We start from the raw sequence: 12,729 nt of genomic DNA on the forward strand, positions 1-12,729 counted from the left end.
GTGTCCACGTTGCCATGAAAGTACATGTGATAGAGAAAACTTGCCTACCTTGGGCAAATTAGAGTGTAAAGATGGTGAGAGAATTGCCGGTTCATATACATAAAAAAGCAGTAAAGATACTTCCATTGCATCAACTGATGTTACAACGTTAACTGTAGACTGAGAATATAAGCCAACTACCAAATTTATTACAACTGAAATCCATAGATATGCATCACAAATTTCCCTTTTTTCATGTTTCCATGGTTTTAACATTATTAAATCATGGCAAGGGTTCTTGTGAATCGCCCAAACGAGACAGATGAAGATATGCATCAGTCCCTGCAAAAAACAATTCGGACAATCTCTAATGCGTTAGTTTAACTGGAGAAAACCAGTGATACGAGCACTTGGAAAGGCGAAAAACAAATATATCGAGATACAGGCCAAGTCAACAATAACTCAACATAACAACAAAAGTTGTAACAGAAAAGAACGGTAGAAGTCGTCGCTGTCATCTCATGCTATCTATAATAAGAAATGGTTGATTTTGGGATAACTCGGCATATCGACAAAAGCCACAAGTAGTATGGAATATGAAACTAACAAGCTAACGAATGTCAGTTTCAACTCTAGTTATCTGCTTATAAACAACCAACAATATGCGTCTCGAGAACTGTATAGCCATAGTTGCAATAAAACCCTACAGCGTCAAACCAAATCTATCAGTCAAAAGTATGGTTAAAAAAATGCAGAGTGGTTCTTCTGCAACAAACTTCACGTCTCATTATGCCTAATTGCCTATCATTTGCTCTGCTACCAACTTCGAGTGTGTGTCTATGTGTGCACAGGCGTGTGTACACTCTTACGTAAATATGAACTTTGAGGGTTTTGATATTTACAAAACTTGCCATCATTAAAATGCAGACTCTCTTACTGTGTTGAGACTGCAAACAAGAGCGAACGCGAGTGCTATGAGGTAATTACCACTCTCAACTTTTGTTCATGATGGCAAACAAGGGCGTACACGAGTGTTATGAAGCATTTATCCTCGTTAAAAATATAGCATGAAGTCTCAAATTTCTAAAGTTGAGAGAGGATAAATGCTTCATTAACTACTAATTATGAGGTAATTACCTGTTTGCGACATGAATAAAACTAGTAAAATGCTTAATTTGAAGCTTGTTTTAAGTGGTGTTAACTGTAACAACTGCACTCACCATATCCTTCCATAGAGATAATTTGAAGGTCTCCTCCAAAATACCGAGCATACAAGCGGCTTATAGGTAGCCCATAACCATATCCGGCCATGGTCATAACTGTATCAGCTGTTCCCAGATCTGGGTACTCATCCAATGGGTTTTTCGCAGTGCTGTAAAGGTATGTGAAAATTTTGGGAAGACCACTTCTTGGTATGCCACCCCCTTCATCACAGACCTGTACAACCAGTTAAACGAAGTTATATTGTTACATCCTCAATTCCCATGCACTTTTACAAACAAAAAAGGTAATAGTTGCTTGAATTTCTATGGATGACAAACTACTACCTTTATGGTTACATCCTCAATTCCATCAGCAACTATTATTCGAATAGGTGGTGCAACTCTATCCGAATCCATGAAACGCTCTTGGACAGCACGCAAGGAGTTTTTGACCAACTCAAAGACCATCAGATGCAAATGTGTTGGAACATACCTGCTATCCAGAAAACAGATAATACATAGGCCAGATGTCAAAGGATCAACGAATTACCAGATTTATGACACTGAACAAAAGAACCGGAAATGCTTTGGAGGATCAATTATTGAAGGCGTAGTGAAAAACAAGAGAGATGAAAAATCTCGGTAACAAACTCAACCAAATACTCACGGGAATGTAAACTTGGGATACCCATAGATATTAATTTCAGGAGCACTACCGTACTCTCGCAAACAAATAGAACGAGCATCCTCGCTAGCATTTTGAGCCACCTCCACTGGAGACATTTTTGTATGTATATAGCCCACACAATGTGGAGGAGGATTAGGGTTATGCAACTCCACATGCTGCCCTGGTTTCACCATAATTTAAACATGCACACAGTGTTTAAACCAATCTTCAAGAAACTGTAACAAAGAAAACAAAGTTGAAACTAACCAATAAGCATACGAATTCCAATTCTTGACATGTAAAATCTATCTAGAAACTGATGAATCTCGTCAAGATCCTCGTAAACAATCTTTGGATCCATGCCTTTCTTCAACTGTTGAACCCCCAAAGCCATCATAGGAACCACATTGTTGTGTCTAACCTTGATAGCCTTGATCATCTTTGTAAATTCCTTCTCATCATTCGTATCCTTGATATCGGGAAACGCTCTCAGGTCACGAAAGGAATCCAAATACCAGTCTCGCACCTAAGAACAAAAGACAAGTTAAAATAAATGAGTTATTACCCCAGTCCAGGTCATCAAAATTTCAAAATTAATCCATTATCTTGTAAACAATTTTTAGATTCAACAATGTAATGAGAAGTAGATGAAAAAGCAAACTAATTCTCGGATTCTATGTAAAATTACGCTAAAATTATACCCTGTAGCTTTAAAAATGGGAGCTTGTCAAAAGCAAATGAAATCAGAATGTTGTGCACTAAATAATGTTCAAGCAACATGTCTTTCTAAAGTAACCATGGCCTGAAAAGATAAAATAAGGGTCTAAAGAATTCCTCTATGGTTCCATTAAAGTGCAAAAAGGTGAACAATGAGCAGAAAAGGCAAAGCCAAGCAACAAATAACTCGAAAATCACAAGGCAGCGACAGGAAGAATCTACAAGACTACATGTACAGTAATAAATAATTAATAGCAATTATTTAATCCAATGTAAAGACCCAGTATGCAGAAATCACATATTCATAGGATAAAAAGGAGAGAGAAAAAGGGTAAAAGAAAAACCAGACAAGTTGAAGTTGTGATAAATACCCATTTCGGCAAAACAACAAATAAAAAACCCTTTGGCACCAAAAATCAAGCAGTTAGTGTGCGTGTCGCAGAAATAGCAGCACCCCCGACAAAGAAATGAACTTGAAAACTAAAAAAACAAAACCAAGAAGCAACCTTCAAAACAGCAGGCTTCTCGGAAAGGCCATAAGGGAGGCTCTCGAGCTCAATTGCTCTCCGAGCAATTCTAATGGGGAGCTCCTTGTGGAGAAACTGACCCGAAATCAACAAATTCCGCTCGGTGGGCTTAGACCCAAACTCCATCATGTACCTCAAGCCCACCCCGGTCTGCTTCATGCAGCCCCATTTGTGTACTTCCTCTATTAAGCTCTTGGAGAACGATTCCGTCACCTTCCTCGCCGTCATCACCGCCGTAGTCGAAAACACGCCCCACCACCGTCACAATTCAGCTAAGAACTTCGACCAGGTGGCGGCAAGCAACACACGATTCTAGAAACTTTGTAAAGGGAATTGAAATTAACATAGGAAAGAGAAACTGTTGGAGATTATTGAAAAGATTACGCCAAAAAGGAAAAGGGATAAAAAAATGGGAAAATTGAAATTTAAATCGATTTTAATTGGATAATATCAATGTGCAAGAAACGTGTCAAATTTTGTAATTGGTCCCTGTGCTTTTGTTTCCAATTCGTATATTTCGTCGCAATATGATGGAATCGTTTGGCTGTCGGGTCTTGCTTGCATAAGCGTTCACACGTTTAGATTCGATAAGAATTTTCATTTTTTAATAAAAAAACATTTTTTTTAAAAACATAAAGGTCCCTGTATTTTTAAAAGATTAATATAGTATTCGTATTATTTTCTCTTTTAATATAATCTTCCAACTCATAAAATAAATCTAATGTGGTCATTTAATCAATATTTTTCGTCGTTTGCCAATTACGGTGTTGACGTGGTAGTTCACGATGTTAACGTGACAGTCCGCAATACTAACGTGACAATCTATTTGTCATATTTCAAATATCAATTTAGTTCATATGTCATGTTATTTGTTACGTTATCAATCACCGTGGACTGTCACGTCAATATTGTAAACTATCATGTCAGCACCGTGAACTGTTACGTCAGTACCGTAATGCTTAACGACAAAAAATATTGATCAAATAGTCGCATTGAACTTATTTTCTGAGTTGAAAAGTCACATTGAAAGAAAAAATAATACGAGGAAATATTTACTTTTTTAAAATACAGAAACCTCTAATGTCTTTTTACCAAATATTTAGTTACAAAATTATATAAACTATGTCAAATCATATGTAAATTAAATCATTGACGTAAAATTCAATAGTTCAAACATTTTTATATGCATCACCAATAAGAGATTGTTCAAGTGGTAAGCAGTTTCATATCGCTTAAGCAAGATTTCGAGATCGATTCCTTGTGTGTGCAGAAAATTCATGCTGGGAAACTCACCCATCAAAACCAAGTGTGCGACCCGATTCGGTCCAAATTAGTCAGGTAAAGCCTTGAAACTAGAAGGGTAAAAAAACAATTTATATGCATCATGCATGAAATTAGCAAAAAATAGTACTTCATAAGTATATATATATAATAAATTAGCTGTTTAACTTTACGTATATACTAATAATTGGATTAATTTATATTTTTTATAGTTAAAAGACCCAATTCAAACAAAATAAAACAAATAGGCTAATATTTTAATTTTCGTAAAATAGAGGGATAACATTTATAATTAAACCATGGTTTCTAATGGTTATGTGCGGACAAAAAATAATAATGATTGAGACGGCGTTGATTTTGATGATTTCCTTCATGTGGCTTAACACCCACATATTTCTTAGGAATATTTTCCTTAAATACAGTCATTGTCATTGAAGTTTGGTTGTGCTTCTATTTTGGTTAGTAAAATTTTAACATTTATGTTTTGCTCATCAAAATATCACTCAAATGTTAACTCTCATTAAATTGATGATGTGGTATGTTAACCAGAATTGTTAAAATCTAATTTTACCTTTAAAATATAATTAAAAAATCAATTTTTTTTATTAATCTCCAGTAAGTACAAGACAATATCTGTTCATATATAACTCTCAACCTTTCGACAATGAATATTAAAAGTTATAAAGTGGATGACTTGTTCTTACTTAAATGACATTTGTAGTATGGAATTTTTTAGTATTGCATCTTAAAATGATACTCAAACTAAAACTAAAGAATTTTTGGTGATGGTACATGGTTGAGTGATGAAGATTTGGTGATATGACGGGTGAAAAGAGTTAAAAGAATTTTTTTAAATATTAAATTGATATATTTTTACAGTTTATGATTAAATTAGATATTAGTTATTGTTATTATTAATATATGACATTATTAATTTAATGAGAGTTAATGTTTTAGGGACTATTTTGTTATTTGTTAATAATTTTAGTGATCAAAATAAAATATATCCAAATTTTAATGACCATAACTGCAGTTTACGCTAATTTAAATATCATTTTAAAATATAGATGACGACAGTTTAATTCTAGGAATTGATTTTAATTGGATAACAATAAACATGTGGAATTGTGTAATCAGTCCTATCCTTAATCAAAATTTGTAACTTTACTCTTACTTCATTGAGTTTTGAATAAGAATTTCAGATGGCAAATAATAAAATATTTATTTGATTTTAATTATAAAATATTGAATATTATTTTCTATAATATTATTACAATAATTAATCGTATTTTTTATTAGTTAAAGTTTGTGGATTTGGATATTAACAAGTTGATGACGTCGATAAAAGAATAATTGATGTGGGTCCTTTTATATTATTTTCTTAAATGGTGTATTTGGGATGTCTAAGAAAATACAATTTAATATAAGGTTAAGAAAAAACGCTATCAAAAATGTTAATTTTTTTAACATTTTTAGTAAAACGCTACCTAAAATATTATTTTTTTCAATCGAAAATATTCATTTTTAGGTAACAAAATTAATATTTCCGGTAGAAAATAACATTTTAAGCAACGTTCTGTCGAAAATATTAAATAAATATTAACATTTCCGATAACGCATTTCCTTAGCCTTATATTAGATTACCGTATAATAAAACTACCATGAACTTGTGGCTATTTTAGAGGGGAAAATAATTAGAGAAGTTTTTTTTTTGTAATTTTAGGATCAAATTTTAGGATCAAATTATAAAGGTAAATACCTTTTTGTGGCTATTTTAGAGGGGAAAATAATTAGAGAAATAAGATTTTTTTTTTTGTAATTTTAGGATCAAATTATAAAGGTAAATATCTTTTTGTCCAATTTTCTTGCCTTTGCTTAATGTTGCGATCTGGAAATTTTCACATCGTCAACACGATGAACAAAGATATACGAAACATTCCGGGATTGGCACCTCCAGCACCCGAGAGACCACGATAACGGCTGCGGTTTGTGCTTATGTTCGAGTAGATCGGAGTGGTGGTTTTTCGGTCTAACCGGTCTCATCTGATTATGCAATGGGATCAAATATGTAAGTTCTGGGTTGGACAAACGAACTTTCAAAATATGTAATGAAATTAAAAGAGGAATCAAGAGAGAAAAAGAGAATTTAGCATCAACATAATGAACATGATAATAAATATAATGCAACATCTAAGAACCCAAAAAAATGGTTCAGTCTCATAGTCTGGGCGAGCAAATAGAGGTCAATGAATGCAATGCAAGCCTATCCACATAAATAGTCACTTGGCTGGTATATATTAAGGTAACCTCGTCCCCTATCATAAGTTATCACCTAAGTTTCACAATTCCCGAGATTGCGATAATCTTCGCATGCATAGCATGGATACAAAATCAAATCGAGAGTAATTACAATAACATCGCTCTTCGCTTTTTTTTAAACTATGAAACATCAACCAATGAAATCCCTTTCAAAAGAATTAATCTTCCTTACCTCCAACTTAGAAGGCGGGGACCATGTGAGTTGGCTCTTCTTCTTTTTTTTCTGCAATTCTTTCTTCGTCCGATTTGTATGATCTCTAGTCTCTATGAGCGTTGAGAGCTAGAATTGCTGAGTTGGCGCCCTATATGAGATAGCCTTGATGATGAAATTAGAGGCGCTTCTTCGTCGTTCAATTCAGAGCTATTGAAGTTGCTTCCTCCATTTGTGTCATTGCTTATATTCGGGATGAATATGTTCGATGACTTCCTCTCAGACTTCCAATCCTATATTAACAAGAGAAAATAAGGTCATCAACGTGAGAAGCCACACGTTTATTTGCTAGTATTCGAGCCCAAATAATTAAACATTAGGACATGAAAATGGTGTCGACTGTCAAGGACTATTGGGATTCAAGAAGACTGACCTTTGTTAATCTCTCCTGAATATTATCCGAAGGAAGCTGAGGAGCACGACCATCCTTAACCTTTATGTAGTTATACGTGACAACACCGCAGAGAGCTGAAGAGAAAAAGAGAGAACAAAAGGAGTTTGCATCAAATTTAATTTCTCAAATACAGAACAAAATATGTAATGTTTATGATTCAGAGTATAGAAGTACCGATGGCATAACCAATTATATTAAGCCCTGTTATTGTAGACTCGGGGAAAACAACAGTTGAAAGGGCAATCAGTATCCAGTCTTTTAGAACACCAGCAACCCTGACGGTGACAGCTCCGGTTCTTCCGATAACTAAGAATATGGATAAGTTCAGAGCTAAAGCACAAAGAGCATTGGAGAAGAAGATCCAGAAATTGAATTGTATCTGTGAAACTTCCATCGCAGGCTTCTCCAGTAAGCACCAAGGCACAAAAAGAAACACAAAACTGCCAAGAAATCAACAATAACGGTTATATATAAGGAATGTCGGTCCTGATAAAACCCAGTCTTTTGAAAGAAGTATGAGTTGCAGACACTAAAAATTATTACAAAATTAGGCCAGTTTGGGAATGCTTCTGGCAATGGAAAAGTGATTTCCACCCCATAAGCAATGCTAAACACCCAAAAATTGAATTAAAATCATGATTGAAAAAGTTATTTTCAACCTAACCTCAAAAGCTCAAATTCTAGCTTTTGCTGTGGAAAATCCCTTTGGAGTGAAATTATATCTTTAACGTTAAATACTATATTTTCAATTTATAATATAATGTCTAAAATGGACATTTTATATTTTCAAAATCACTTTTAAGAGCAATCCCAAACAGTTAAATTTTAAACTGCACTTTTCAAAAACACTTTTAAAAGTAATTTTTTACAGCACTTTTTAAATCACTTTTTAAAAGTAATACCAAACTGGTACCTGCAGGGTGCGATGTAGTATAAGCTGGTAATTGGATTTAGACTCAGGCCCTTCTTTTGCAGGAGGACTTGAGTTAAAACCAGCCTTAGAGCTTCTGCTAGGATGCCCGTGACCTGATACACTGTGCCAACTATATTAAAATGAATTTCCCCATATGAGGAAATGACAACTCCAACGCTGACCAGCACCATGTTTAAGAACACATCGCACCTTGGTTTATCAGTGCCACACATAACACCCATGAAAAATGTTGCCACTGGCACTGTAACATGGCAAACACAAACAGCCAGCCATTAGAATTATAGAGTGCTTTTGTGCGATGTAATTAAATAATGCACTTTTTTTTCCACATACTTAGAGCTTTGAGCATCTGGATAAAAGCCACAGATATATGCAAATAGGCAGTGTTACCAAACCTGTATTGACAACAAAAGAATGATGATGCTTAGAATATGCAAAACAATATCAACAGAAGGGGAGTAATATCAAACAAAGTTGTCAAGATTCTGCACAGTTAGTACATAACAAGCTCTATATCATAAGCAATTTGCTGCCAATAGCAGAAGCCTTTTGGCAACTCAACAGCTTAAACGCAAGTATAACAAGAGAAAATTAGTACTATCAGAACCAATTTCAGGGCCAGACATTAAGAGATAAAAACAGGGAGCAAGACAAATGAAAGTAATAGAACAACTTAAGATCCTGCTTGGTGAAGAAACTTCATTATGCAGAGAAGGTTACTGCTACTGCATCTATACTTGATTTGAGCTTAAAACCGATCATCTAGGTTTATTGGATTCAAAGTTAATTCTGAATTTTCACAAACTCAATACAACCCAGGAACTGGGGTGCAGTAATTCCTTGACAACTAGTAGGAGATCAAAGCAGACAGATCCATTGAGGTACAATATTATACTTAAAACAAAAAAGAGTCAGAAACATGCAACAAGTTAACAAGTAATTCTCAGCACTCAGCAGGGTTTTCAAGCAGTAAGCTTATACTTTTTGCTGACAGAAGTAACTCATTACACGGCACACTATCTTAATAAGGAAAACATTACATCACAACCAAACAAGAATTTCAGTCATACCACAATTAAGTGCTTACCAAAGACTTGATGCAAAGAAGGCACTAATAGGTACTACACATGTTGCATATCTGCAAAACCGAGACCATTTGTTTATGAAGGAGAACATAAATCCTGAAGCTAAGCAGTAATCGAGAATAATAACAGCAATTTTAGATAAAGAAAAGCACTTACATTTCAAATGTCATTTTAACAGGAGCTACAACCTGCATGACGAGATTGAGGGAGAGAAAAATGCATTACAAAGCTAGGCAAAAAATGGAAGATGAAGCTTGCATAGAAACATGATAATAGTGCTCTCAAATTTATATTTTGCTTCTGCAGGCAAAATACACAACAAAAAAACCAATGGATCTTTAGTTTCAGCTTATAAAGGACCACTAACTTCTGGAATGAGGCCAATGTAATCAAAAACACATTTTATCATGAAAAAACTTGGCATTCCTAGAGCTAGTTGCATATAATGGTGAGATGTGACTATCTTGTTTTGCAGTCAACAGTTAAGCATGAAGACATTCAATAGCTAGCAATACTAGATGAAAACGGAGAATAGATGGAATCAGTAGTACCTTGAAAACACGGATAAGAAAAAAAGCAACAGTTCCGGAGAACGCCATGTGAATCATTGTCAATGTTATAGGAAACGGAAAGTTGAAGTATTTGGGAGACAGAACCCACTGCAACAACAAAATAAAATGACACAAAAACGAAGAGAATGATTTCCATCAAGGAGCGTTTAGTTCCTAGCCCAAATGAAACGGATAAAAAAAAAAGCATTCCTTGCTTTAGTTGTACCCTAAACCTAACTATTTACAATCAATAAAGCTTGATCAGTCATGGACTTTTGTTGCATGAGATTGTAAAGGGAGATAAGAGCAACACAATACAGTACAGTTTACACACTATGAAAAAAAGGGGGAGTTACCTTGTTATACAATATAACGCCGGAAGAAAGCAAAATGTAGATCAATAGGTAGAAATACGTCAATACAAGCGCCTTGTTTATCATTTTTCTTCCCTATAACAAAATTATCGAAACCCAGACTGCTATCAAGAAAAAAAATCGATAAAAAACAAAAACAATAGAAAAACCTCTACATTATCAGCAAACCATCCATCATTTCAGCACTTATTATCACACAGAGAAATCAAAACTTAAAAAAATCCTCTCTCCGATGGGGAAACCAGAAATCAGAAGAGTACTTACCACTTACCAGTAAAATTTCTTTTTTCCCCAAATGAGAAAACACTGAAATTGTCTTGTTCGATGCGTCCTCGAAACCAATTCTTACAACTGAAAATGAAAAATCTTTGTTAAAAATGCAGATGCATTTACACAGCATTCATGATTACTAGGACAAATAATGTGTGCAAATCAGAAATTCGAGAAGGAAAGCTCACCTAATTGACGACTTAACGATATAAAAAAGACGAGTAAAAAAGAGGGAAATCGAAATGGAAAACGGAAGGCAGAGAGATCTGCTTTTGGTGTATTAATAAGTTTATACGAATATCAGTAATATTAAGGAAAATCAGAGGAAGTAGTTACTGGGAGATGTAAATCTGGGGAAATTTGGCAGATCAGATTCAGATGGAGATGGAGACAGGTGATAACCTTAGGCAAAGAAGGTACGATTGATTTTAGTAATTCTCTATTCCATTAAAGTATTATAATTAGCACGGTTACTATGAGACTATTGTCTAATACTCCTACTTACAACTTTCCCTCCCCCGAAAAATTTCGACTGTAAGATGTTATTTTATTAAGTTTATATTATTAAAATTTAAAATATAATTTTTAATTTAAAATATTATTTTATCAAGTTTATTGACTATTAAAAGTTACAAAATAATTATTTAACTATTCAATATGCTTTAAATTCATCTTTTTTCTTTAAAAAATTAACAATATTCTGAGATAAACGTTAATATATTAACTGTGATTTGATAAAATCTAGGGTAAATTACAAATTTAGTGTCCAAACTATCAATTTTGGTCAGTTTTAATACCTAAAGTTTTTTTTTATTTCATTTTCGTACCCCTGTTCAACATTTAACGTTAAGTTTGGAAAAAAATGAAAATTTAGGTACTAAAACGACCAAAACGGATAGTTTAGATATTAAATACATTAAAATTTTAACAGTGGGGTACTAAAATGAAACAAAAACTATGAATTAGGTATGATTTTGAAAAATGTGAACGTTTAGGAACCAAAACGAATAAAAACTTATAGTTTAGGTACTAAATTTATAGTTTACCCTAAAATCTAATCCATAATTTCAAACGACTATCATATCTTAGTTATCATATTCACATCCAACTTAAACAATCGTCAACTTGTTAACGGAAAATGACGAATTTTGACCATAATGAATAGTCAGGTAACTAGTTTGTAACTCTTAATAGTCGAGGGACTCAACATTCTATAGTTGAAGGATTATTTTGTGTATAACATGTATTTATAAATATTGTATATTTTTGAGATTGGAACTTCCTCCCTCGAGTTCAGTTGGGTTTTCCTTTGGAGACAAATTATATATATTTATCCCTAAATTCATCCAAATATGACATTAGTTTCAAGCATAATTTAACTTGAATTTTGTTTTTTTTCAGACATATAATAATATAACCTGACCTAACAATTTTATTAACAATGGATGTGATTAGCATATACGTACAATTTGGGTTAAAATTGGAATGTTCAAAAGTTTAGGGACTAATTTATAATGAATGTCATAGTTTGGTGATGCAATTGAAATGTTTAAAAATTTGAGGACTAATTTAGAATGATAATCACAATTTAAGAATGAAATTGAAATATTTGAAAGTTTAGATACCGATTTAAAATAAGAGTCATACTTTGAGACTATATGGTACAATTAACTACATATATAAATTTCGAAGTCGGATTGAATTTTTTCTTAAATAGTTTGAGGTCAAAATACACTTCAGTTGGGTTGAGTTGGGTTCGATTACATAAAAAACCGCCCCACTCGTAAAATAGAGGGATTGAATTCGAAATTAAACCTAATAATAGTAATATGATTTTTATGGCAATCCTGTCTGTTTGTTAGTAATATAAGAAGGAATCTGGCACGTAGGCCTATATAATTATTAAGGGTAAAGTATACAAATGATCCCCAATTATAACATACTATTTTATTGAGTCATTTGAATATCTTGACGATTAAAAGTTACAAAATGATCCATCGATAATAAGAAGTTGCTTTGTTGAGTCTCTCGACTATTAAAAGTTACAAAATGATCAATTGACTATTCATATGTTTCAAACTCGTCATTTTTCCTTGAAAAATTAGCGATTGTCTGAGCTTAACATTAACATGTTGACTGAGATATGATAGTCATTTGAGATTATGAGATCATATTTTATCATATCTCAGTCAGTAGGTTAGCGTACAACTCATACTAC

General features: G+C 33.4%; 2 protein-coding genes across 5 annotated transcripts; both read right to left on the reverse strand.

Moving 5' to 3' along the window:
- Positions 1-96: 96 nt before the first annotated feature.
- Positions 97-3,487, reverse strand: LOC120123762 (pyruvate dehydrogenase (acetyl-transferring) kinase, mitochondrial-like). 4 transcript variants are annotated; one of them, XM_039142586.1, is made up of 6 exons: positions 3,072-3,484; positions 2,116-2,374; positions 1,849-2,029; positions 1,527-1,677; positions 1,200-1,416; positions 97-321 (listed from the first exon to the last, which is right to left on the reverse strand). In XM_039142586.1, the coding sequence occupies exons 1-6, from the start codon at positions 3,318-3,320 to the stop codon at positions 263-265; spliced, it is 1,116 nt and encodes a 371-aa protein (XP_038998517.1). In that variant the 5' UTR covers positions 3,321-3,484; the 3' UTR covers positions 97-262. The 4 variants fall into 4 exon arrangements, with proteins under 4 accessions (XP_038998517.1, XP_038998518.1, XP_038998515.1 ...); XM_039142587.1 differs by having other exon boundaries at positions 1,527-1,674; positions 3,072-3,483; XM_039142584.1 differs by lacking the exon at positions 97-321 and adding an exon at positions 667-885 and having other exon boundaries at positions 1,181-1,416; positions 3,072-3,487.
- Positions 3,488-6,639: 3,152 nt separating this feature from the next.
- On the reverse strand, positions 6,640-10,718 carry LOC120123823 (probable sugar phosphate/phosphate translocator At3g17430). The gene is made up of 11 exons (XM_039142645.1): positions 10,700-10,718; positions 10,513-10,592; positions 10,224-10,316; positions 9,868-9,975; positions 9,473-9,504; positions 9,319-9,369; positions 8,565-8,626; positions 8,211-8,472; positions 7,472-7,737; positions 7,277-7,371; positions 6,640-7,136 (listed from the first exon to the last, which is right to left on the reverse strand). The coding sequence occupies exons 3-11, from the start codon at positions 10,305-10,307 to the stop codon at positions 6,957-6,959; spliced, it is 1,140 nt and encodes a 379-aa protein (XP_038998576.1). The 5' UTR covers positions 10,308-10,316; positions 10,513-10,592; positions 10,700-10,718; the 3' UTR covers positions 6,640-6,956.
- Positions 10,719-12,729: the final 2,011 nt, after the last annotated feature.

Source organism: Hibiscus syriacus, unplaced genomic scaffold (assembly GCF_006381635.1).
Source record: "Hibiscus syriacus cultivar Baekdansim isolate YM2019G1 unplaced genomic scaffold, ASM638163v2 tig00110403_pilon, whole genome shotgun sequence".
Classification (NCBI taxonomy): Eukaryota; Viridiplantae; Streptophyta; class Magnoliopsida; order Malvales; family Malvaceae; genus Hibiscus; species Hibiscus syriacus.